We start from the raw sequence: 25,732 nt of genomic DNA on the forward strand, positions 1-25,732 counted from the left end.
TGTCACATTCAACAGTCAGATGAAGGTAAAACTGCTGCATATCTTAGATCAGCACCCGGAAATTCTATTTTTGTCATTATCTTAGTGCCTGCTGGTAGTTTAACTCTGGCCGCAGAGAATGCTGCACCTATAGCAACGTGCTCTTCAAGGATTTTCAGACTCTTTCTGCTGTAGGCATCTGGCAGGTTTACTTTGGGGTCACTGCCAGCTGCTGGAGACCTGTGGTTCAGGAACCGTGGTGCAAACACCCGCTGACATTAATATAAAGGTAGCCGACTTGCTGTCATTACACAAATTAATAAGCTTTCCCATTCCTTTCCTGATTTCTGGATCCCATTTCAGGATAATCAGATTTTGTTTGATCTTGATGTTTATAAAACTAAAACAAAACTCTGGATTCAAACTGAATGTTTACTGTACATGGCAGCAGGTGCTTTGTCTTTTCTTTAGTTGGTTGCTTAACTGTCACTGCAGTTGATGCAGTTTAGGAACATTCAGACAATGTCAAATTTGAAACCCATCTCTGCTCCCATTGTGTTGGCTACAGGAAGAATTAATGCTACAGTAGGTGTTGTGTTTGCTGTGGAGTGAACTCTTGTGATGTGATTTTCACATTTTTTCTGAAACTGCAACAACAATTATTGGTACTGGCTGGTGCTGTTACGTTAGTGCATCAATCAACCATTGCATTATTGCACACTCTTCTGTATAGAACCACAATAAACAATTCCAATGCCTATTACCATGGTAACGGTATTCCTGGAAAGGAGGGAACGGTGTCTAGACATATTGTGATGAGGTACAACAAAATAAATGATCAGTTCAAATCTAAGACTGGCACTTCCTGCGGCAGGTTTATTTTTTCAATGGTTTCTACATCTTTGAGTAATACACCACCTGGGCAATTCAGTTGTGCAACACATGGGTGCACCCATTTGTGAAATAGAATGGTGGGGAATGGGTTCTCTCTGGGATTTTCTCACTTAGTAATAAGCTTCAGCTGGAGGAGACAAGGGAATTCATAAAATAAGTCAGTCCACGCCACATTCCCATAGCTCGCATCAAATAATGTAAGAGTGACTGTGCTCAAAGTCCAGGGACAAAACCCACCCTGCTCTTTCAGTTAAACAGTGATCTGTGACAATGTGGGGAAGGAGTTGGTATATGATAAGGCCTTCTTCTTGAACTGCTGCAGTCCATGTGGTCCACAATACTGTTATGTAGGATTTTGATTCAAGGTATGACGATATATATTCCTGTCAGAATGGTGTGTGACTTGGAGGTGATGGAACTGCCGCCCTTGTCCTTTTAGGTAGTGGAGGTTGTGGGTTTGAGAAGTACTGCTAAATACGCTTTGGTGAGTTGCTGCAGTGCAACCTGTAGATACTACACACTGTAGCCATGTTATGCCAGTGGTGAAGAAACATAGAAACATGGAAAATAGGTGCAGGAGTAGGCCATTCGGCCCTTTGAGCCTGCACCACCATTCAATATGATCATGGCTGATCATGCAACTTCAGTATCCCACTCCTGCCTTCTCTCCATACCCCCTGATCCCTTTAGCCGTAAGGGCCACATCTAACTCCCTTTTGAATATATCTAACGAATTGGACTCAACAACTTTCTGTGGTAGAGAATTCCATAGGTTCACAATTCTCTGGGTGAAAAAGTTTCTCCTCATCTCAGTCCTAAATGGCTTACCCCTTATCCTTAGGCTGTGACCCCTGGTTCTGAACTTCCCCAACATCGGGAACATTCTTCCTGCATCTAACCTGTCCAATCCCGTCAGAATTTTATGTGCTTCTATGAGATCCCCTCTCATTCTTCTAAATTGCAGTGAATATAAGCCTAGTCGATCCAGTCTTTCTTCATATGTCAGTCCTGCCATCCTGCGAATCAGCCTGGTGAACCTTCGCTGCACTCCCTCAATAGCAAGAATGTCCTTCCTCAGATTAGAAAACCAAAACTGCACACAATACTCAAGGTGTGGTCTCACCAAGGCCCTGTAGAACTGCAGATTGACCTCCCTGCCCCTATACTCAAATCCTCTCGCTATGAAGGCTAACATGCCATTTGCTTTCTTAACTGCCTGCTGCACCTGCATGCCAACTTTCAATGACTGATGTACGATGACACCCAGATCTTGTTGCACCTCCCATTTTACTAATCTGTCACCATTCAGATAATAATCTGCCTTCCTGTTTTTGCCACCAAAGTGGATAACCTCACACTTATCCACATTATACTGCATCTGCCATGCTTTTGCCCATTCACCTAACCTGTCCAAGTCCCCTTGCAGCCTTTTAGCATCCTCCTCACAGCTCACATTGCCACCCAGCTTAGTGTCATCTGCAAACTTGGAGATATTACATTCAATTCCTTCGTCTAAATCATTAATATATTGTAAATAGCTCGGTCCCAGCACTGAACCTTGTGGTACCCCATTAGTCACTGCCTGTCATTCTGAAAAGTACCCATTTATTCCCACTCTTTGCTTCCTGTCTGCCAACCAGTTCTCTATCCATGTCAATACATTACCCCCAATCCCATGTGCCTTAATTCTGCACACTAATCTCTTGTGTGGGACCTGGTCAAAAGCTTTTTGAAAACCCAAATACACCACATCCACTGGTACTCCCTTGTCCACTCTACTAGTTACATCCTCAAAAAATTCTAGAAGATTTGTCAAGCATGATTTCCCTTTCATAAATCCATGCTGACTTGGACTGATCCGGTCACTGCTTTCCAAATGCGCTGCTATTTCATCTTTAATAATTGATTCCAGCATTTTTCCCACTACCGATGTCAGGCTAACGTGTCTTTAATTCCCTGTTTTCTCTCTCCCTCTTTCTTTTTAAAAGTGGTGTTACATTCGCTACCCTCCAATCCATAGGAGAAATGTTTAAGCTGGTGGATAGGGTGCTGATCAAGTGGACTGGATAGTGTTGAGCTTCTTGAGTGTTGTTGGAGATGCACCCATCCAAGCAAGTGGTGAAGAGGCTTTGGGGAGTCAGGAAATAAGCCAGTTTCCACAGAATACCCAGCTCCTGTAACATGGCATTTATATGGCTGATCCAGTTGTATTTCTGCTCAATGATCAATTCAGGATGTTGAAGGTGGGAGACTTGCAATGGAATTGAATGACATGGCCTACCTCATTATCTGAGGAATTATGAACGGAGCTGAACACAGTGCAATTATCAGCAAACAGCCTGACCTCTGAGCTTAAGATGGAGAAAAGATCATTGATAAAGCAGCTAAACATAGTTGGGCCTATGATGCTGCCCTGAGGCATTCCTGCAGTTATGTCCAGGGGCTGAGTTGATTGGCCTCCAACCACCTCAACCATCTTCTTTTGTGCTAGGTATGATGCCAGCCAGTGGAGAGTTTTAAACATAGAAACATAAAAACATAGAAAATAGGTGCAGGAATAGGCCATTCAGCCCTTCGAGCCTGCACCACCATTCAATAAGATCATGGCTGATCATTCACCTCAGTACCCCTTTCCTGCTTTCTCTCCATACCCCTTGATCCTTTTAACCATAAGGGCCATATCTAACCCTCTCTTGAATATTCCCACGTGAATCCTCATTGACTTCAGTTTTACTAGGGCTCTTTGATGCCACACTCGATCAAATGCTGCCTTGATGTCAAGGGCAGTCACTCTCACTTGACCTCTCGAATTCAGCTCTTGATTGGACCAAGGCTGTCATGAGGTCTGGAGCCGAGTCATACTAGCGGAAGCCAAAATGGGCATCGGTGAGCAGGTTATTGGTGAGTAAGTGCCGCTTGATAGCACTGTTCACAACTCCTTCCATAACTTTGCTGATGATTGGGAGTAGGTGATAGGGCAGTAATTGGCTGGATTGGATTTGTCCTGTTTTTTGTGAACAGTTCATACCTGGGCAATTTTCCACATTGTCAGGTAGATACTAGTGTTGCAGTTGTACTGGAACAGATTGGCTAAAGGCATGGCTAGTTCTGGAGCCCAGGACTTCAACATTACAGTCGTATATTGTCGGAGTTCGTAACCTTTCCATGTCCAGTGAATTTGACTGTTTCTTGATGCTGCATGGCATGAATCAAACTGGCTGAAGACTGGCATCTGCAATGGTAGAAACCTCAGGGGAAGGCTGAGAAGAATCATCCGCTCTGCCTTCTGGCAGAAAGTGGTGTCAAACCTTCAGCCTTTTCTTTTGCACTCACCTACCACTGCCATTGTTGAGGATGGGGATATTCATGGAGCTTCCTCCTCCTCTTAGTTGCTTAATTGTCCACCACCATTCACGACTGGAGAGCTTTGTTCTGATTCATTGGTTGTGGGACTGATTAGCTCTGTTTATAGTATTCTTCTTCCACTGTTTAGCATGCATGTAGACCTGTGTTGTAGCTTCACCAGGTTGGCACCTCATTTTCAGGTATGCCTAGTGCTACTGCTGCATGTTTTTCTACACTCATCATTGAACCAGGGTTGATATTCTGGCACGATGGTAATAGATGAGTGAAGAGTATGCCATCTCATGATGTTACAGATTGTGGTGATAAACATTTCTGCTGCTGCTGATGGCCCATAGAGCCTCATCTATTCTTAATCTATCGCACCTAGCACTGTGGTAGTGCCACACGACAGTATCCTCAATGTAGAGATGGGACTTGGTGCCTCAATTTCAAAATTCTCATTCTTCTTTTCAAATCCCTCCATGGCCTCACCCCTCCCTTTCTCTGTAATCTCCTCCAACCCCACAACTCCTCGAGATATCTGTGCTCCTCTAATTCTGCCCTCTTGAGCATCCCTCATTATAATTGCTCAACCATTGGTGGCCTTGCCTTCTGTTGCCTAGGCCCTAACCTCTGGAATTTCCTCCCAAACCATCTCCATCTCTCTACCTCTATTTCTTCCTTTAAAACGCTCCTTAAAACCTACTTCTTTGACCGAGCTTTTGGTCATCTGCCCTAATTTCTCCTTACGTGGCTTGGTGTCAAATTTTTGTCTTATAACACTCCTGTGAAGCATCTTGGGATGTTTTACTATGTTAAAGGTGCTATAGAAATACAAGTTGTTGTTGTTGTTATGTCCACTAGGATTGGGCAGTGGTCATTCCTACAAATGCGTCATGGACACACATATTTGTGACAGGTAAATTGATGAGGACGAGGTCATATGGGTTATTCCCTTATGTTGGTTCTATTACCATCTGACACAAGTGCAGAATGGGAGCTATGTCCTTCAGGTCTTGGCCACCTTGGTCAGTGGTGGTACTACTGAGCCACTCTTGGTGATGCAAATTTAGGTCTACCACCTGAGTACATTCTCTGCTCCCCTCAGCACATTATCCAAGAGGTGTCCCTGAACTGCCTACCTGAACCACCAAGGTAGGATTAGTGTCCAGGCAGTAGCCTGTCAAGTGATTGTAGATTATAAACAAATCTAGTCATCAGCTGTTCAGCATTAATTTTACAAACAGAACTATTATAACTAAAAGAGCAGGATTCTTTATAACCTTCCAAATTTTTATTCTAAGCTAAAAAATGAAGTAACCATGAAGATGGCTAGTTAATTGTTCACATCCACTTCTTCCAAAGTAGTTCCTGAGAATTGCAGTCCCGTAATAGATCTCATTAAGACACAGACCGATGAAAAATTAACATGTGTGTGGATGTGAGCATCGAATATTGTGCCCTATCTCAGCTACATGCACTGTGGAAGGACAGTCAGGGCTGCAACTTTTTTATTTAAATTTATCTGCAGTCAGAAAACTCTGAAATTATGTCTGGATTATAATTGTCTCCTTGTTTCGATTCACTTAACACTTCACCAAATTTCAGCCCTGAAGGTAGGATATGACACCTATCATCAGCCTCAACACCAGACATAATTACACACACAAGTGCACCCACAGACAGTCAGGGGGCACGGCAGCAATGAGACCATTCTGATTTGAGTACTTCTTTCGGTTGCAAAAATCAATAGAAAACACGGAGCAAAAAAAATCATCTCCAAATGTATCTGCTGGTAACTTTCTCATTATAGCACTATTAGTCATTTAAAAAAAGCAGCAGTCCATTCTAGACTTGATTCCCATATGGCATCTTTGTTGTATAGAGCTGTTGTTGTAAAAATACAACTCTTTACTCTATGAGATTGTTATTATAGATGCAATTAATTAAATATGTGCATTAGTTCTAAAGATACTGTAAAGTGTGGATCGCACGTTGTTCCTATTCATGCTACATGTGGTTACTGCTAATAACTGCCTGAGTGCTTTTGCTGGCTGGGCATATAAACCTATATAGACATTAAAGTTAACAGTTTTACAAGATCACTATATATAGACCAGACTCCTAGTTTCTACCCATCTGCATGACCTATGGCCAATGAGGATCATTGCATATTCATCAAACTGACATTGTCTGGATTTTTGGATGTTTTGGGTCACATAACTTATGAAGGTTTCTATATTTGTTGTTGATGATTTACTTTTCAAACCCACACTATTGGCAAAGAGCCCTTTATTCCAGGAGTACATATCAAGGGTGCACGCCCCACAGTTTTCCACCCATTAATTTTCCTGTTATGTACTCCCAGTGGGCAAACTTCCCTGGTGGAAGTGTACATTTGTAAAATTGCCCTTAGCTATAGAGTACTACAAAATGTTAAACTAGCATCTGGTAGGTGATTAGACTGGATGCACAACTCTCTGACATTTAAAGCATCGATTTTGTTGTAAATGTAACCTGGTTCCTGATTATCAGAGATTCTGGATAAAAACAGCATCAAACAAGGGATATCATTTTATTAAGGACTTGATGCCAGTAAAGTTAATTATACTAAAAGAGAACACAAGTTAAAAATTAGAATTTGAAGAGAGTGCATCCAAGATTTCCTGATATGTTGGCTCTCCTTCAAATCTCTGTCATCACCCTTGTCCTCTAAAAAACAACCCTTGACCCCCTTCGTCCTTGCAAACTACCACCCCATCTCCAACCTTCCTTTCTTCTCCAGAGTCCTTGAATGTGTTGTCTCTTCCCAAATCCATGCCCACCTTTCTCAGAACTCCGTGATTGAATCCTTCCAATCAGGTTGCTGCCTTTGCCACACTACTGAAACGACTTTTATCAAAGTCACAAATGACATCCTATGTGACTGCGACAAAGGTAAGCTATCCCTTCTCATCCTTCTCGACCTGTCTGCAGCCTTTGACACAGTTGACCACTCCATCCTCCTCCAACACCTCTTCAGCTGGGTGGGACTGCACTCGCCTGGTTCCATTCTTATCTATCTAATCATAGCTAGAGAATCACTTGCAATGGCTTCTCTTCCCGCTCCCGCATCGTTACCTCTGGTGTCTCCGCAAGGAAGTATCCTTGGCACTCTCCTATTTCTCATCAACACGCTGCCTCTCGCGACATCATCGGAAAACATAGGGTCAGTTTTCACTTGTACGCTGATAGCACGCAGCAGCTCCACCTCAACACCACCTCTCTCGACCCCTCCACTGTCTCTAAATTGTCAGACTGCTTGTCCGACATCTAGGACTGGATGAACAGAAATTTCCTGCAACTATATTGGGAAGATCAAAGACTTGGGGCCGAAATTGGTGGCCTTTTCGCCCACTGCCGTCGGCTGCCGCTGAGTTTTTTAGCCGCTCTCCCTACAGTGACAGATTCCTCCAGGTCTGCATCTGGCGGGAGAGGAGTAGCGCCAGGAACTGCCTGCTGATGCCCGCTGACAGCCTCTGGCGGCCAAGTCGCGTAAGTGATCTCCCGCCTGCCAAACTGGAATATTGGTGCGGGCGGGAGTCAGCGGCAGCAGGGGGAAGGACCGCTGTGTGGAGGCAGGTCTAACCCAGATTGTATGTAAGAAAACCTGCAAAAAAAGGTTAGTGATCATTTTTTTATTTAATTTTTTTTAGCGTTTTACCTGTATGGGGTCCCCTGAAGGTGTTATGATGTTTTTTTTTGTGAATATTTTTATTTTTCCGTGTTCCCCCCTTCCTGGGCCTGTCTCAATCCTCGGTGATACTTTGGCGAAGATCGCATTTGCCATCGAGATTGAGAGCTCCTGCCCGCTGCCACCCAGATTCGCGGCGTAAGCCGTTATTTGGCCGCTGAGCGGTACTGGTATATCTTTTAGAGGAATCTTCCTGGCAAAGCACCACCAGGCCTCTCGCAGCCATCGGCTTCATGGGAGGGCCCTGGCTTCCACCAAGTTCGGGCCCCAATTGTCTTTGGTCCCCTCCTCAAACTCCGTTCCCTAGCCATCGACTCCATCCCCCTTCCTAACATCTGTCTGAGGCTGAACCAGAATGTTCACAACCTCCGTACCATATTTGACCCTGAACTGAGCTTCTGGCTACATATCCGCAGCATAACTAAGACCGCCTCTATAATATCGCCCAACTCCGCCCTTGCCTCAGCTCATCTGTTGCTGAAATCCTAATCCATGCCTTTATTACTTCTAGACGTGACTATTCCATCATACACCTGGCTGGCCTCCCACGTTCTACCCTATAGAAACTAGAGGTGATCCAAAACCCTGCTGCCCTGTGTTTTAACTTGCAAAAAGTCCCGTTACCCCATCACCCCTGTGCTCCGTGACCTACATTGGCTCCCAGTTAAGCAACGCCTCAATTTTAAAATCCTCATCCTTGTTTTCAAATGCCTTCATGGCCTCGCCCCTCCCTATCTCTGTAATCTCTTCCAGCCCCACAACCCTCCGAGATACCTGCGCTCCTCTAATTCTGGCTTTTGAGCATCCCTTAGTTTAATCGCTTAACCATTGGTGGCCGTGCCTTTAGCTGCCAAGGTGCTAAGCTCTGGAATTCCCTCCCTAAATCTCTACCTCGCTTTGCACCTATAAGGACCTGCCTCTTTGACCAAGCTTTTGGACAACTGCTCTAATTTCTCCTTATGTGACTCGGTGTCAAATTTTATTTTATAACACGCCTGTGAAGCGCCTTGGGATGCGTTACTACATTAAAGGTGTTGTATAAATACAAGTTGTTGTTGTTGTTGCTCTTCCCTTGGAAAACCACCTTGTTTCTGAAATTTAGCCCTCATGAATCATATCTATACATGCAAATTTCAGTGAGGAGATGGGCGTGATTGGAATAGCCTTTTGTACATTTTGCCGCAGGCTCTAATGTTTTTAAAAAAAAATTAACAACATTAAATAACAGGCCAGAGAGTCATGAACCGATGAGGAAGTGGGGCGATTTTCAAGTAGTGCCCAAAACAGGTGTGATGTCAACACAGTGGCTTCTCTGCCTGTGTGTTTGTATTAGCATGAGGCCTGAGCCATTTTGTGGTCTGGGCCTCATTAGCATGCCACCTGTGATCTGGGGACGCCAAACAGACTCCCCACAGCAGATCATCAGTTCTGGGAGGATGGGAATTTGGCCAGCTCCCACAGTGAGCTAGCCAGCAGCTCAGGCTTGGTGTGGGGCGGGAGGTGATCCTGCGGGAGGCCTTGAGCAGGTGAGCAGCGGGCAGTCCTCAAAGGGGACCACTGAAGGTTGCTCAAAAAAATAACCCAAAAACCACCTTCCTTATAGGTTCATGACTCTCGGGCCTGTTATTTAAAGTTGTAAATTTTTTTTTTGAAACATTAGAGACTGCAGCAAAATGTACAAAGGCTATTCCAATCACACCCATCTCCTCACTGAAATTTGCATGTATAGATATGATTCATGAGGGCAAATTTTCAGAAACAAGGTGGTTTTTGGTTATTTTTTTGAGCGACCTTCAGTGGTCCCCTTTGAGGACACTGATTAGGTCGCTCAACACTGGTGCAAATGGGCGCTGCATGCATGCCGAAAATTCCGGCCATTTGTACCTGAAAGTTGCAATTGGGGTTTTATAACCTACTTGCATATGGAAGCAAACTCCCATATGTTTCATGTGGGCAGGCTGCTCACCCATTTACAGGCCCAACTGATAATTGCATCAGGCAGGCAGGCTTTGGCTGAGGTCCCGCCGCCTCGTCTCCAGGTGAGAAACATGCAGCTAGCAGCTGAAAATTGTTAGAATATATTATCATGGACTGGGGAAAACTTGGAATGTATAAGCAGATAAAGGTGTGTCAGTCTGGCATGTCTCTCTCTCTCCTCAGGTACTGTTCCCCTCTCCCTCAAATCTGCTGTCATCACCCCTCTCCTAAAAAAGAAAACCCTTGACCCCTCTGTCCTTGCAAACCATTACTCCATCTCCAACCTCCCTTTCCTCTCCAAAATTCTTGCACGTGTTGTCGTCTCCCAAATCTCTGCCCATCTTTCCCAGAACTCTATATTAGAATCCCTCCAATCAGGTTGCTGCCCCTACCATAGTACTGAAGCGGTTCTAATCAAAGTCACAAATTACTTCCTATGTGACCGTGACAAAGGTAAACTATCCCTCCTTCTCCTTCTCGACTCATGACCAAATTTGGATATAGTTCCCTCTATTCCATCCTCCAATGCCTCTCCATCATCGTCCAACTGGTTGGGACTGCACTTGCCTGATTCCATTCTTACCGATCTAATCATAGCCAGAGAATCACCTGCAATGGCTTCTCTTCCCACATCGTTACCTCTGGTGTCCCCCAAGGATCTATCCTTAGCCCTCTCCTATTTCTCATCTACATGTTGCCCCTCAGCGACATCATCTGAAAACACAGTGCCAGTATGGTCATCTGCTCCAATATCTCCTGATGTGGCTTGGTGTCAAATTTTGTTTTATAACTCTCCTGTTAAGAGCCTTGGGAAGTTTTACTATGTTAAAGGTACTATATAATTACAAGTTGTTGTAACTGACCTAATAGAGTTTTTTGACAGTTTCTCTAAGGTGGTACATAAAAGAAGACCAATGTATATCATAGACATAGATTCACAGAGGGCATGTGATAAAGTTCCACACAAGAGATTATTAGCTGACACGGAGGTTCACAGAATGGGAGCAACTTTATGGCATGAATAGGAAATGAATTGGGAGGTAGGGGGTAGAGAGTTGGAAATAAAGGGATATTCGTGGATTGCTGAGCAATGACAAGAGTTGTCCCCCAGGTGCTGGGGCCGCAACTTTTCATGAAATATCATATAAATGATCTGGATTTGGGAATAGAGGGAACCAAATCCAAATTTGCAGATGATATTAATCTAGCAGATATAATGAAGAGAACAGGAAATTGCAAAATTGCATAGATAGATTAAGCAAAACATAGAAACATAGAAACATAGAAAATAGGTGCAGGAGTAGGCCATTCGGCCCTTCGAGCCTGCACCACTATTCAATAAGATCATGGCTGATCATTCCCTCAGTACCCCTTTCCTGCTTTCTCTCCATACCCCTTGATCCCTTTAGCCGTAAGGGCCATATCTAACTCTCTCTTGAATTTATCCAATGAACTGGCATCAACAACTCTCTGCGGTAGGGAATTCCACAGGTTATCAGTTCTCTGAGTGAAGAAGTTTCTCCTCATCTCAGTCCTAAATGGCTTACCCCTTATCGTTAGACTGTGTCCCCTGGTTCTGGACTTCCCCAACATCGGGAACATTCTTCCTGCATCTAAACTGTCCAGTCCCATCAGAATTTTATCTGTTTCTATGAGATCCCCTCTCATCCTTCTAAACTCCAGTGAATACAGGCCCAGTCGATCCAGTCTCTCCTCATATGTCAGTCCAGCCATCCCGGGAATCAATGAACCTTTGCTGCACTCCCTCAATAGCAAGAATGTCCTTCCACAGATTAGGAGACCAAAACTGAACACAATATTCCAGGAGAGGCCTCACCAAGGCCCTGTACAACTGCAGTAAGATCTCCTTGCTCCTATACTCAAATCCCCTAGCTATGAAGGCCAACATACCATTTGCCTTCTTCACCGCCTGCTGTACATGCATGCCAACTTTCAATGACTGGTGTACCATGCCATCCAGGTCTCGTTGCACCTCCCCTTTTCCTAATCTGCCGCCATTCAGATAATATTCTGCCTTCGTGTTTTTGCCACCAAAGTGGATAACCTCACATTTATCCACATTATACTGCATCTGCCATGCGTTTGCCCACTCACCTAACCTGTCCAAGTCACCCTGCAGTCTTTTGGCGTCCTCACAGCTCACACCGCCACCCAGTTTAGTGTCATCTGCAAACTTGGAGATATTACACTTAATTCATTCATCGAAATCATTAATGTATATTGTAAATAGCTGGGGTCCCAGCATTGAGCCCTGCGGCACCCCACTAGTCACTGCCTGCCATTCTGAAAAGGACCCGTTTATCCCGACTCTCTGGTTCCTGTCTGCCAACCAGTTCTCTATCCACGTCAGTACATTACCCCCAATACCATGTGCTTTAATTTTGCACACCAATCTCTTGTGTGGAACTTTGTCAAAAACCTTTTGAAAGTCCAAATACACCACATCCACTGGTTCTCCCTTGTCCACTCTACTAGTTACATCCTCAAAAAATTCCAGAAGATTTGTCAAGCATGATTTTCCTTTCATCAATCCATGCTGACTTGGACTGATCCTGTCACTGCTTTCCAAATGTGGCGCTATTTCATCTTTAATAATTGATTCCAACATTTTCCCCACTACTGATGTCAGACTAACCGGTCTATAATTACCCGTTTTCTCTCTTCCTCCTTTCTTAAAAAGTGGTGTTACATTAGCTGCCTTCCAGTCCATAGGAACTGATCCAGAGTCGATAGACTGTTGGAAAATGATCACCAATGCATCCACTATTTCTAGGGCCACTTCCCTAAGTACTCTGGGATGCAGACTATCAGGCCCCGGGGATTTATCGGCCTTCAATCCCATCAATTTCCCTAACACAATTTTCTGTCTAATCAGGATATCCTTCAGTTCCTCCTTCTCACTAGACCCTTGGTCCCCTAGTATTTCTGGAAGGTTATTTGTGTCTTCCTTCGTGAAGACAGAACCAAAGTATTTGTTCAATAGTCTGCCATTTCTTTGTTCCCATTATAAATGCACCTGAATCTGACTGCAAGGGACCTACGTTTGTCTTCACTGATCTTTTTCTCTTCACATATCTATAGAAGCTTTTGCAGTCAGTTTTTATGTTCCCGGCAAGCTTCCTCTCATACTCTATTTCCCCCCTCCTAATTAAACCCTTTGTCCTCCTCTGCTGAATTCTAAATTTCTCACAGTCCTCACGTTTACTGCTTTTTCTGGCCAATTTATATGCCAATTAAAATTATGGTAGCTGCAGTTTATAAAAACAAAGAATGAGGGAAAATTAGTTCAATATTTGAAACACAGGAAGATACAGATCTATTGGGAGAAAGCTAGGCAGTTCAATTAACTTTATGTTTCTGTAGTAGAGAGCTCGAACAGACATAATGGCTGAATGACCACTTTCTGTGTTGTAAATTCTACGGGTCTATGTTAGTATATTAAATGTGAGCTGGGATAACAATCTAAATGGGAAATTTCTGGGGGCAGGGTAGATGAATAAAGGAATTTTGACATCTAGATATATAAATCATTAAAGGCTAGTTCACAGATGCAAAAATGTGACCAAAAAGGGTGATGGGATGTTGACCTTCATCACAAGAATATAAAAGTGAAGAAGCACTACTGCAATTATACAGGGCACAGCTCAGACCCCATTTGGAATACTCGCGGTGTATCTGTGGGTAAATTAAAATCTATGGCCATAAAATCATGTGCTGTAAAGGCTTTTCCATGGTGACTATGGGCCCAGCGATTACTTCATGTGTAGTTGAGGTAAAAATTAGTTTAGCTGTCACTTTTTCTTAGTTTCTGAAAAATTGAAAGTAGAAACTATTAGGGCTCAATTTTACCCAATGGCGTTTTTTGGCGTATTTCAAGAGTTACGCCCGTTTTTTTTGGCCCCGAGAACTCCAAAAAATAATTTGCACGTTTTCCCGTTCTCATTTTTGAAATTGGCACAGCCTGTCCTTTAGCTTTGGGGGGTGGAGCCTAATGTCTGCACCAAAAAAGCAATGCGCCCCCCTTCTGCACATGCACGAAAAAAAAATTATATTTTTTATGTGACTGCTATGAGCGCGCATGCCCAGTACACCTCCTGGTGTGCATTTGGCCATTTTTAAAGAGCCAGTTGTGTGTGAGAACTTTAATTCTCAATGGAAAAATCGGAGTTGCAATATGCAATGTGGCTCAAGGACCAAGAATTTCTCACAGGACGAAGTGGAGGCACTAGTTACTGTAATTGAGACCAGATGGCATGAGCTGGACACCAGCAGAGGTCACCTAAAAGTTTCACCAAAAGAAATGAAGAAACGCTGGAACCAACTTGTAGAAGATTACTGTGCAATAGTGACCACCCCGAGGTCTGGAGGCCAGTGCAAAAAGAAGTGGCAGGACCTTGGTCAAGTAGTTCATGTAAGTAATATTTTAATTTATTCACTGGAATTGCAATTGTAAATGTGACCATCTGTATGTCCCACCCAGCAGAAAGACACCCTCTCTAAAAAGTTATATTTTCATCTTTGCAGAGGAAGGTGGCACACAACAAAAGAGAGAGATCTCGAACAGGAGGAGGCCTGGCAAATCTTCACCCACTGACACCCTTGGAAGAGAGGGTCGCTGTTTTGATGGGTCCTGCCTGGAGAAAAGCAACCACCACTGCACAAGCTGAGCCCACACTCGAGAGAGAGGGTAAGTCCTGCAAATTCCACAGTCTGGCTTTGCTAAAAGTCAAGTACTGCGCAGGCTAGCCATGCTTCGGTTCATGGGGATGTCTCCGTCAGCTACGCTTCAGTTGATGCAATGTGCTATCATTCATCATGGTCATTCAAATCAGCTTGCTGCTTGCGCTGTGTGAGCCTATTCATGCCACTCTGTCCCCTTCTCTGCTGCTAACCATTTGTCTGTTCTGTTATATTTTGCAGAACTTGATGATGCAGAAGAAGATTCAGATGCTGATGACCCTGAAGAGGAGAACATCGTTCAATTTCACCTTCCAGACCAAGAGCATGGGTGTAAGAGGGAGGGGGAGGGGAGAGGCAAGGGAGGGGGAAGATGAAGCCCCCACTGTTGTACTCACTCTGGAGGAGATGCAGGTGCCCATTGAGGTGCCAGCCCCTTTCCTGAGTGGTACGAGTGTTGGGACATTCCATAGTTTCGCAAAGTACCAGGCTGCGGGTTCCAGTGGGGTGCAACAAGGCACACCCATGGCCCCACCGTCCGAGGCTGCAGGCCCCAGTTGGATGCAGCGAGCCACACCCAGGGCCCCATTGTCCGAGGCTGCAGGTCCCAGTGGGATGGAGCAAGCCACACCCAGTATGAGGAGGGAAAGGAGAGTTCAACCGCGCTCTCCTGAGGTGCAGGTTCTAACAGATGTGGTTCAGATGATGGCAATGAGTACGGAGAGCATTGACCTTACACGATCACTCCTGGACACCATCAGTGGGGTGGGTGATAAGCTATCAGACCTGTCAGGCAAGTAACAACACTCTCACGAGAAATGGGAACCCTGTCCGGGCACATGAGGGAGAGAATGTCGCAGGTAGCTGATATACTGTCAGTGAACATGAGAGAGGGAATGTCGCAGATAGCTGATACACTGTTGGTGAACATGAGCGAGGGAATGTTGCAGGTAGTTGAGACACTGTCGGGGCATATGAGGGAGGGAATGTCGGAGTTAGCTGCTGCAATAAGGGAACACACCCAGACCCCGCGGCCATTGACAGAATCAACTGCCACTTCCACTTCAATCCCAAGACCAGCCTCGGGACCCAAGACCAGCCAGATCTTCCACATTACCACCTGCCTACGCCCCCATCAAGAAGTGCGCATTACCCGATATGCTCAAATGAATAAGCTTGGTACCAACCAGAGAAACGCCGCGCCACCGCCTGCAGGCAAGGATGAAGTCAACAAGACCAAGTGCAGTGGGTGGTCATAGAATAAGGTGGAGGAGAGATGGGTGCAGCCTTTCTTTGCTGCTGATGTTGTTGTTGTTATTATTATTGTTGTTACTGTTGTAATTGTTCTCAAATTAAAAGTTTGTTGTAAGTGATGTAAATTTAGAAGTTTAAAAGTTTATAAATGATCTTAAAGCTTGTAAGTGTTCTTAACTGAAAACTTTAAAGTTTGATACAAGAATATTTTTATTAAAGTTAAGTACAAACAAATGTTAAACTTTTGAATAAAATATATTTTAAATTATAACTGAATCATTTCCATATTTGTTCTATTATTAACACAACTTTTTGAACTAAAGAAGGATCATTTCCATTATTTGTTCCATTAACACAACACAACATTACGGAACAGGTCCAAAAATTAAACTCGGTTCATATGGAATAGTTGCTGCTGAGTCTTCAGGCAGCAAAGCTTCACGGATGAGCTGCTGATGCAAGGCTCGAGCAATCGTTAAAAGGGCACAACAGCCTGCCTTCCTCCACCGTCGTGCTCCGGGTTCAGGTAGTTGCATGGCTTTCTCACCCTCCTCGTCCTCCACCTCCTCGCCTTCTGCATGTTCCTGCTCATCCTCAGCCACTCTCAACTCAGGTGGCTCTTCTACGATCAGCTGCTACTGCCTCATGATGGCTAAGTTGTGCAGCATGCAGCACACAACAGTGAACTGACCGACAATCTCAGGGGAGTATTGCAAGTAGCCTCCAGAATGGTCCAGACATCGAAAATGTTGCTTCAAGATGCCAATGGTCCTCTCTATTATGCTGCACGTCGCAATGTGCGACATATTGAATTCTCAGTCTGCTTCTGTCCGGGTTAGGCGTTGTGGCATCATGGGCCAAGTGGCGAGGCCGTATCCTTTGTCTCCCAGTAGCCAGCTCTGCTCTTCTTGCTGCTGCTGAAACATGGCATTTAAAAAAAATCAAAAGTGAAAGAATTGCATCCATTTTCTCCATATTGACTTTGAAAAAATTAAGCTTCATGATGCATATTCTTTGTCTTCTTGACTCCCTCCAAAACTTCGCTTAAAAACAACGGCGTCTTTCTGAGCCGATTTTTTAATGTGCACTGGTTTTTCTTAAGTTCCCAGAAGTTTTTTTGTGAGTGGTCACATGCACCGTCCTTGGAAAAATGTAAGTTGGCCAAACTTGCTTAAATGTGAAAAACTGTTGCAGACATCAGGCCATGACGCAAAAAAAGCGAACCTCAAAAAATCGTACCTAACTGAGTTACACTGGCACAGAACCTTTGGGGAAACTTGGATATTTTAATTTATGCCAAAAATATGGTGCAGATAACTGGGAAAAATTGAGCCCTATGTTTTCATTTTTTCTTCTTTATTATTAAAAATATAATAGAAGAGATATAAATGCTGCATGCATGATTTTATGCTGGATAGTATTCCTAATCTGCAATCAAATTATGCTGCTTCTGATATATTTCAGTATTTGTTTATACTTCAACAAGTGCTTTTGAAATTCTGCTATGAAAATTATGTTAACATTTTTCAGGCTTGAAACATACGATGGTTTGATACCATTCGACTTCAAAACAGAACCGTCATATCCCAACTCAAAATACATGGGTAAGCAAGTATAAAAATAATGTCATATTGCATATAATACTGCTATAAATAATGGCTTCTATGGGTTTGGTGTTTCCTTCATTTGTGAGTTAAGAACACCCTACCATTCAGTTCTAAAACACTGTAATATTAGCACATTATTTGCCTCTGAATTTCCACACATAGTTAGGTGATTTTAACTTTTGCCGATCGTGTAAAATGGGCAATATTGGATCGGGCACCCGTTATATACCTCTGACTTCAATTGAAAGGAAAATCATTCAGGGTGTATGGCAGGTGGTTGAATGTTAAAAATTAACCCCAGTGAGTTTCTAATATTGACAATGAGCAAAGCCATACAATTAGAAATGAATAAATTGCATTTATGTATGGATTACCAAGTCCGTAGGATATTTCAAACTAATCCACAGCAAATGAATTACTTTTGGTGTGTAGTTGTTTTGTAAGCAAACATGACAGCCAATTTGCGTGAAGTCAAAGGGAGAGTCACCCAGACTGCTCTCCAGCCACTCTAATCCTGTATTTTCCACTGAGTACTGGCTAATTTTGGGGGTTGGGGATTGGGTAGGCCGGATCCCTGCAACTTTTACAGCCATTCTATTTTCCACCATCATCGGTGGACACATGTTACTGAGGTGGCAATGATTTGGTGATGGCATGAATCTGATTTCCCCCACATTTGTGCTCAGGGTGATCATGGACATATCAAACAGCTATTGGGGAAAATGTGAACGTTATTTTAAAAGAGCTAAGTACAGATATGTGAAAGCGTTACAGAATTCTTGAAACGTCACCAGTTTCAAATAGTTTTTTGGTTTTTTGCTCCTGCCAATGACTTTGCCCTATATATTTCTAGCCATTTGCTGTGGGCGGGGTGGGGGTGGGTGGGTGGGGGGGGTGTTGCCGGGGGCGGTGTTGCCGGGGGCGGGGTAGTGTTATCATTTCACATGGATTGACAGCGAAGAAAGATGACACCCACCTGGTAGTAGTATTTCTGCTCAGGATGATCATGGCTATATAAAACAGCTGAAAAACCAGGGCTGGATGGCACATCCCCTATTTTCGGACCTTTAATGAGAGCAAGCCTCCTGCTCCTACAGCACCACAGGTAGAAAGCTCTATGATGTGTGCCCACAGTGCTTTTGTAGGCTATACTTCCATTACCCTGAACCCGGTGTAAATCTGTGCCACTGATATAGGGAAGCAGATTTCCACTCAATAGTAGGACAGATATATAACATTATTAGAATGCCCAGGGTAGATAAGTTTGCTTTTAATGCTACTTAAATGGTTGCATATTTTTCTTTCTTTTTGGCTTTCAGTCAACCTGGTCTCAATGGAGCTGACCTACTTTGTCTGTGGGTTTCTGTTTGCTGGAGTGGTTAAAGAATGGGTATGGGATTACGCCATTACGGTTACTCTTATTCATATTGCAGTCACCTCAACAGGTAAGTGAAGCTTTAGCTCAAATAAGTATCAGAAAATATTATTCTGTGTCCTTTAAATACTTCAAATATTATTGCATTTCCTAAGGAGATATCTAATATTGATGTAAACAAAACCTCATGCCTCTTACACTCAGGATAAGGCCTTAGGCCCAAACACAGAAGGCATATTGCACCACCATCTGAAGAGAGGAGAGACTATCAACTTTCAGCAGAGCATGTATATCTAATATGTGGAGAGCGGGGCTGGGAAGCTATCTGGTAATGACCATCAGAGGTGTAGGTTGCGGGTTGGTGGGCAGGTAGGGTGACAAATAACATATTGTGGAAGTGCCTCCACTTCATCCCTAGTACCACACTGAGACAGTGGAGGCATGAGAACATAAGAACTTAACCCATAGGAGCAGGAGCAGGCCAGCCGACCCCTCGAGCCTGCTCCACCATTCGATAAGTTCATGGCTGATCTGATCATGGACTCAGCTCTACTTCCCTGCCCGCTCCCCATAACCTTTTATTCCCTTATCGTTCAAAAATCTGTCTATCTCCGTCTTAAATATATTCAATAACCAGCCTCCACAGCTCTCTGGGGCAGAGAATTACATAGATTTACAACCCTCTGAGAGAGGAAATTCCTCCTCAGCTCAGTTTTAAATGGGCGGCCCCTTATTCTGAGACTATGGGCTAGATTTTACACTTTTTTTGCATGCATAACGCCCACTTAACATCCATTTTACCACTGAAATGAGGTATAACACACAGATAGCGGCCATTTAGCCACAAAATGAAAACTGACGGCCATTTATCGGACACTTATCGGCAAGTGTTACTTTCCGCATGTAATTAACGCCGAGATTCAATAATACCAATTACTGTGAGTGACAACACTGACACACTACTGTGTGTGTGCTGCTTAGACATCAATGGTAGGCATCATCATCATAGGCAGTCCCTTGGAATCGAGGAAGACTTGCTTCCACTCTTAACTTGAGTTCTTTGGTGGCTGTACAATCCAATACGAGAACCACAGTCTCTGTCACAGGTGGGACAGATAGTCGTTGAAGGAAGGGGTGGGTGAGAATGGTTTGCTGCATGCTCTTTCTGCTGCCTACGCTTGATTTCTACAAGCTCTCAACGACAAGATTCGAGGTGCTCACGTCCTCCCGGATGCACTTCCTCCACTTAGGGCAGTCTTTGGCCAGTGACTCCCAGGTGCCAGTGGGGATGTTGCACTTTATCAGGGAGGCTTTGAGAGTATCATTGTAACGTTTCCGCTACCCTCCTTTGGCTCGTTTGGCGTGAAGGAGTTCCGAGTAGAGCGCTTGCTTTGGGAGTTTCGCGTCTGGCATGCGAACTATGTGGCCTGCCCAGCGGAGCTGATCAAGTGTGGTCAGTGCTTCAATGCTGGGGATGTTGGCCTGGATGAGGACACTAACGTTGGTGCATCTGTCCTCCCAGGGAATTTGTAAGATCTTGCGGAGACATCGTTGGTGGTATTTCTCCAGTGAATTGAGGTGCCTACTGTACATGGTCCATGTTTCTGAGCCATACAGGAGGGCAGGTATTACTACAGCCCAGTAGACCATGAGCTTGGTGGTAGTTTTGAGGGTCTAGTCTTCAAACACTCTTTTTCTCAGGTAGTCGAAGGCTGCACTGGCACACTGGAGGCGGTGTTGGACCTCGTTGTGAATGCCTGCTTTTGTTGATAGGAGACTCCCGAGACATGGGAAGTGGTCCACGTTATCCAAGGCCACGCTGTGGATCTTGATGACTGGGGGACAATGCTGTGTGGCAAGGACAGGCTGGTGGAAGATCTTTGTCTTACTGATGTTTAGCGTAAGGCCCATGCTTTCGTACGCCTCAGTAAATACGGCAACTATGTCCTCGAGTTCAGCCTCTGTATGTGCGCAGACACAGGTGTCGTCAACGTTCTGTAGCTCGACGACAAAGGTTGGGGGGGTGGGGTCTTGGACCTGGCCTGGAGATGGCGAAGGTTGAACAAGTTCTCACTGGTTCTGTAGTTTAGTTCCACTCCAGCGGGGAGCTTGTCGACTGTGAGATCCAAGAGCTAATAGATCGCAAGCGCATCACCTTGGTGCTAGTTAAAGTTTAAGTTGATTGAAGTTAAGTTTTATTTAGGCCTTTAATGTTAAGGAATCACCAATATGTAATGGTCCAGCTATCTGAGACAATGTGCAACAAGGATATGTTAAATAAAAAAAAATTTACACGACCATTAATCTGAAATCATAAGTATCGCGGGCAAAAACATCCCATCCCTGCCCACACCCAACTTTTTCTACCATTGACATCAATCAAATGGTCAACATGTCCAGCAATACAGAATACAAATGCAAAGCAGGAGAGTGGCCCCCCCTCCTCCCAATACATTACAACAAATTGCATACACACTTTTGAAGATATAACACAGCCATCAGCTGCAGACATGCACCTCACTTTCCTTCCCCCCTCCCCTTCTTCTCCCCACCTCTACCCCTTCCCCTCCTCGCTCCACGCCGCATGGCCAAAGAGCTCTTCAGGCGGTGCCTCAATGGGAGGATGAAGACAGAGGCGTTGGTTGGGTGGGTATGGGAGCGGGGGGGGTGCCGAGGGGGGAACATTCTCTGATCCAGAAGCAGAATCTTGGTCCTGGCTCTCATCTGTCATTCACAGTGGAGGTGCGGAACCTAGGGTTGGAGTGCCGCGCTCCGGGACCACTGGAAGGCCTGTGCCAGCAGTGTTCCTGGCTATCACCTCTAGGGCCTCCGCTATCCATGGAACGTACTCAGTCATGTGATGCTTGTGGACCAGACCTGCCACGTCCATGAAACCTCCACGGGGTTGCGCCATCCTGGGGTGTCCTATGGCGAGGTGCTTGGGGCCGGTACCTCCAGAGTGGAGGCGGGAATGACCGGAGGAGCACTAGATGGCCTTGTGGAGGCAATGGCTTCTGCAGCGTGGCGATGCAGGTTCCTCGAAGTCCGCGCTCTCATCCGTAGAGAACAGACCCAGTGGTTGATGGGCGAGAATCGGAGCTCCTCAGCACCAGATGTCGGATTGTCTGGCGAGACCGGCCCTGTGCCCCCACCTTCTGGCCTCGGTGGTCTTGCCTGGGGCTGCACTGCTGGCTGAGCTGCAAAACACAAATGAGGTTATTAGCGGAGAAAGAGGTGCTAGGATCACAAGGTGATTCCAGCGCTACACACAGCATATGCATGAGAAAAGCACCACCGCTATCAAAATCATCACAGACATCACATTTCATGACCATCAACACATTCTGCATTGCAATGATTTTCATTAGGTCAGCATTATTTATAGGACAATTTTAGAAATCGTCTATCATATATGATTGTTCGGATGTGAGTGGGTGTGGCATCTATTGACTTTACATCACGTAATGGTGTAAACTTTGCTCACGTCGCATCACTTCAGGGTCTGCAGTTGCTTGCATGGCCGTCCGAGGGTGCTTCCCCACGAGTGCGAGCACCCTCTGCTCCATCTCAGTGATGTCGCTGGGAACTGGTGGCCCCCTGTAAAAGGTAACAGGACGACATGGCATGAGATCATTGCATGATATGATTGCTAGGTACTGTCACAGAGACTGATACAACACATAACCGACAGATGTAATCATGATTATTCTGATAATTATCATTTTTTACCTAAAGGCGTACACCATGACCGCAGGCTTTGACTACAACATTCCCGATAAAAGTTAAAGACCTCACATCTACTGATAGTCACTCATGACTCTTACAAATCAAATGATACAAATACATAAGTACATGTGAATAAATGTAATACTTACTCTTGCGGATATGACAAGATCGTTCCATCGTTTGCGGCATTGGTTTCCCTCACGCATCTCGTTGGTCACCGACAAGACCACTTCTGCTATCTTGGCACATATCTTCTGGTAGGCCTTTGGGCTGGGCTTCCCATGCCCTCACTGGGACAAATCACCCCAGCGTAACTCAACCTACTGCAGGAGGGAGGCACTTGGCTCGTCTGAGATCTCCTCACTATTTTGCGCCCTCCAATGTGCTCCTCTCCCAGCTCACTGTTCTCGTCAGCGTCAGTCTCCACAGCGTGCTGTGACACCTCCTCCTCTCCCTCCAGTATCGGCACCAAATTCGGGCAAATATCTGGCTAGTAACAGCTAATTTTTTTTCTCAATTTGCTTAAAGCTCTAAACCCTCCCTCCTTCCTCCCAAAGCAGCCACACCACACCCACACATACCTTCAATCCCTCTCAGCTCCCTCTCTATCTGTCTCCTCTTCTGCGCATGTCATGATGACCCTTGACCTCCTGAATCGCGGGAATCGAGCGTTGCCATGCCGTTACTAAGGACGGCGACACTTTACGGCAAAAGGTCAGAGAGATTTAACGCTACCGCCCATTTTATATCGCTCACGGTAATGCACAATTTCAAAAATGGATACTCGCGGTTTTGAGAATGGGCGACAAGCCGGCCATCTGAAAACCCATTTTTATTGCCCATGCCGGAAATACCGCCCATTTTTGGGCAATCTGTACAAAATTGTAAAATCTAGTCCTACGTCCCCTAGTTTTAGTTTCCCCTATGAATCAAAATATCCTCTCTGCATCCACCTGGTTAAGTCCCCTCACTATCTTATATGTTTCGATAAGATCAACTCTCATTCTTCTGAACTCCAATGAGTATAGGCCCAACCAACTCAACCTATCTTCATAAGTCAATCCCCTCATCTCGGAAATCAACCTAGTGAACCTTCTCTGAACAGCCTCCAATGCAAGTATATCCTTCCTTAAATATGGAGACCAAAACTGTACGACGTACTCCAGATGTGGCCTCACCAATACCCTATACAGTTGTAGCAGGACTTCACTATTTTTATACTCTATCCCCCTTGCAATAAAGGCCAACATTCCATTTGCCTTCCTGATTACTTGCTGTACTTGCATACTAATTTTTGTGTTTCATGCACAAGGACCCCAGGTCCCTCTGTGCTGTAGCACTTTGCAATTTTTCTCCATTTAAATTATAATTTGCTTTTCTACTTTTTCTGCCAAAGTGGATAACTTCATATTTTCCCACATTATACTCCATTTGCCAATTTTTTGCCCACTCACTTAGCCTGTCTGTATCCCTTTGCAGATTTTTTGTGTCCTCACAATTTGCTTTCCCATCCATCTTTGAATCATCGGCAAACTTGGCTACATTACATTTGGTCCCTTCATCCAAGTCATTAATATAGATTGTAAATAGTTGAGGCCCCAGCACCAATCCCTGCAGCACACCACTTGTTACAGTTTGCCAACTGGAAAATAACCCATTTATCCCAACTTTCTATTTTCTGTTAGTTAGCTAATCCTCTATCCATGCTAATATATTACCCCCAACCCCATGAACTTTTATCTTATGCAGTAACCTTTTATGTGGCACCTTATCGAATGCCTTCTGGAAATCAAAGTACACCACATCCACTGGTTTCCTCTTATCCACCCTGTTCGTTTCTTCCTCAAAGAACTCCAACAAATTTGTCAAACATGATTTCCCTTTCATAAAATCATGCTGATTCTGCTGGATTGAATTTGATTTTTCAAATGTCCCACTATTGCTTCCTTTATAATGGACACCAGCATTTTCGGGGCAATTTATTAGGGTGCGGAACCATGGATGGCCCTGGTCTCCCAAGAGCCATTGTCAACAATGCAGGCACAGTGGACCTCTGCAGATTGAAAGTATAGAAACATAGAAACAAAGAAAATAGGTGCAGGAGTAGGCCATTCGGCCCTTCGAGTCTGCACCACATTCAATAAGATCATTGCTGATCATTCACCTCAGTATCCCTTTCCTGCTTTCTCTCCAAACCCCTTGATCCCTTTAGCCGTAAGGGCCATATCTAACTCCCTCTTGAATATATCCAATGAACTGGCATCAACAATTCTCTGCGGTAGGGAAGTCCACAGGTTAACAACTCTCTGAGTGAAGAAGTTTCTCCTCATCTCAGTCCTAAACGGCTTACCCCTTATCGTTAGACTCTGTCCCCTGGTTCTGAACTTCCCCAACATCGGGAACATTCTTCCTGCATCTAATCTGTTCAGTCCTGTCAGAATCTTATATGTTTCGATGAGATCCCCTCTCATCCTCCTAAACTCCAGTGAATACAGGCCCAGTCGATTCAATCTCTCCTCATATGTCAGTCCTGCCATCCCGGGAATCAGTCAGGTGAACCTTCGCTGCACTCCCTCAATAGCAAGAACATCCTTCCTCAGATTAGGAGACCAAAACTGAACACAATATTCCAGGAGAGGCCTTACTAAGGCCCTGTACAACTGCAGTAAGACCTCCCTGATCCTATACTCAAATCCCCTAGCTATGAAGGCCAACATACCATTTGCCTTCTTCACCGCCTGCTGTGCCTGCATGCCAACTTTCAATGACTGATGTACAATGATACCCAGGTCTCGTTGCACCTCCCATTTCCCTAATCTGCCACCATTCAGATAATATTCTGCCTTCGTGTTTTTGCCCCCAAAGTGGATAACCTCACATTTATCCACATTATACTGCATCTGCCACGCGTTTGCCCACTTATCTAACCTGTCCAAGTCACCCTGCAGCCTTTTCGCGTCCTCCTCACAGCCCACACCACCACCCAGCTTAGTGTCATCTGCAAACTTGGAGATATTACACTCAATTCCCTCATCCAAATCGTTAATGTATATTGTAAATAGCTGGGGTACCAGCACTGAGCCCTGCGGCACCCCACTCGTCACTGCTGAAAAGGACCTGTTTATCCCGCCTCTCTGCTTCCTG

The 25,732-nt window shown here is 44.7% G+C and overlaps 1 protein-coding gene across 1 annotated transcript in view; it reads left to right on the top strand.

Annotated features, from left to right (window-relative positions):
* Nucleotides 1–19,071, top strand: part of tmem244 (transmembrane protein 244) — a 47,008-nt gene extending 27,937 nt beyond the window's left edge. Inside the window, exons 3-5 of the mRNA XM_070884206.1 lie at nucleotides 17,411–17,484; nucleotides 18,807–18,932; nucleotides 19,067–19,071. Of these exons, the coding sequence (XP_070740307.1) occupies nucleotides 17,411–17,484; nucleotides 18,807–18,932; nucleotides 19,067–19,071 (205 nt within the window). The remainder of the gene's footprint in view (nucleotides 1–17,410; nucleotides 17,485–18,806; nucleotides 18,933–19,066) is intronic.
* Nucleotides 19,072–25,732: the final 6,661 nt, after the last annotated feature.

The sequence above is a fragment of the Pristiophorus japonicus genome, chromosome 7, assembly GCF_044704955.1.
Source record: "Pristiophorus japonicus isolate sPriJap1 chromosome 7, sPriJap1.hap1, whole genome shotgun sequence".
Taxonomy (NCBI): Eukaryota; Metazoa; Chordata; class Chondrichthyes; family Pristiophoridae; genus Pristiophorus; species Pristiophorus japonicus.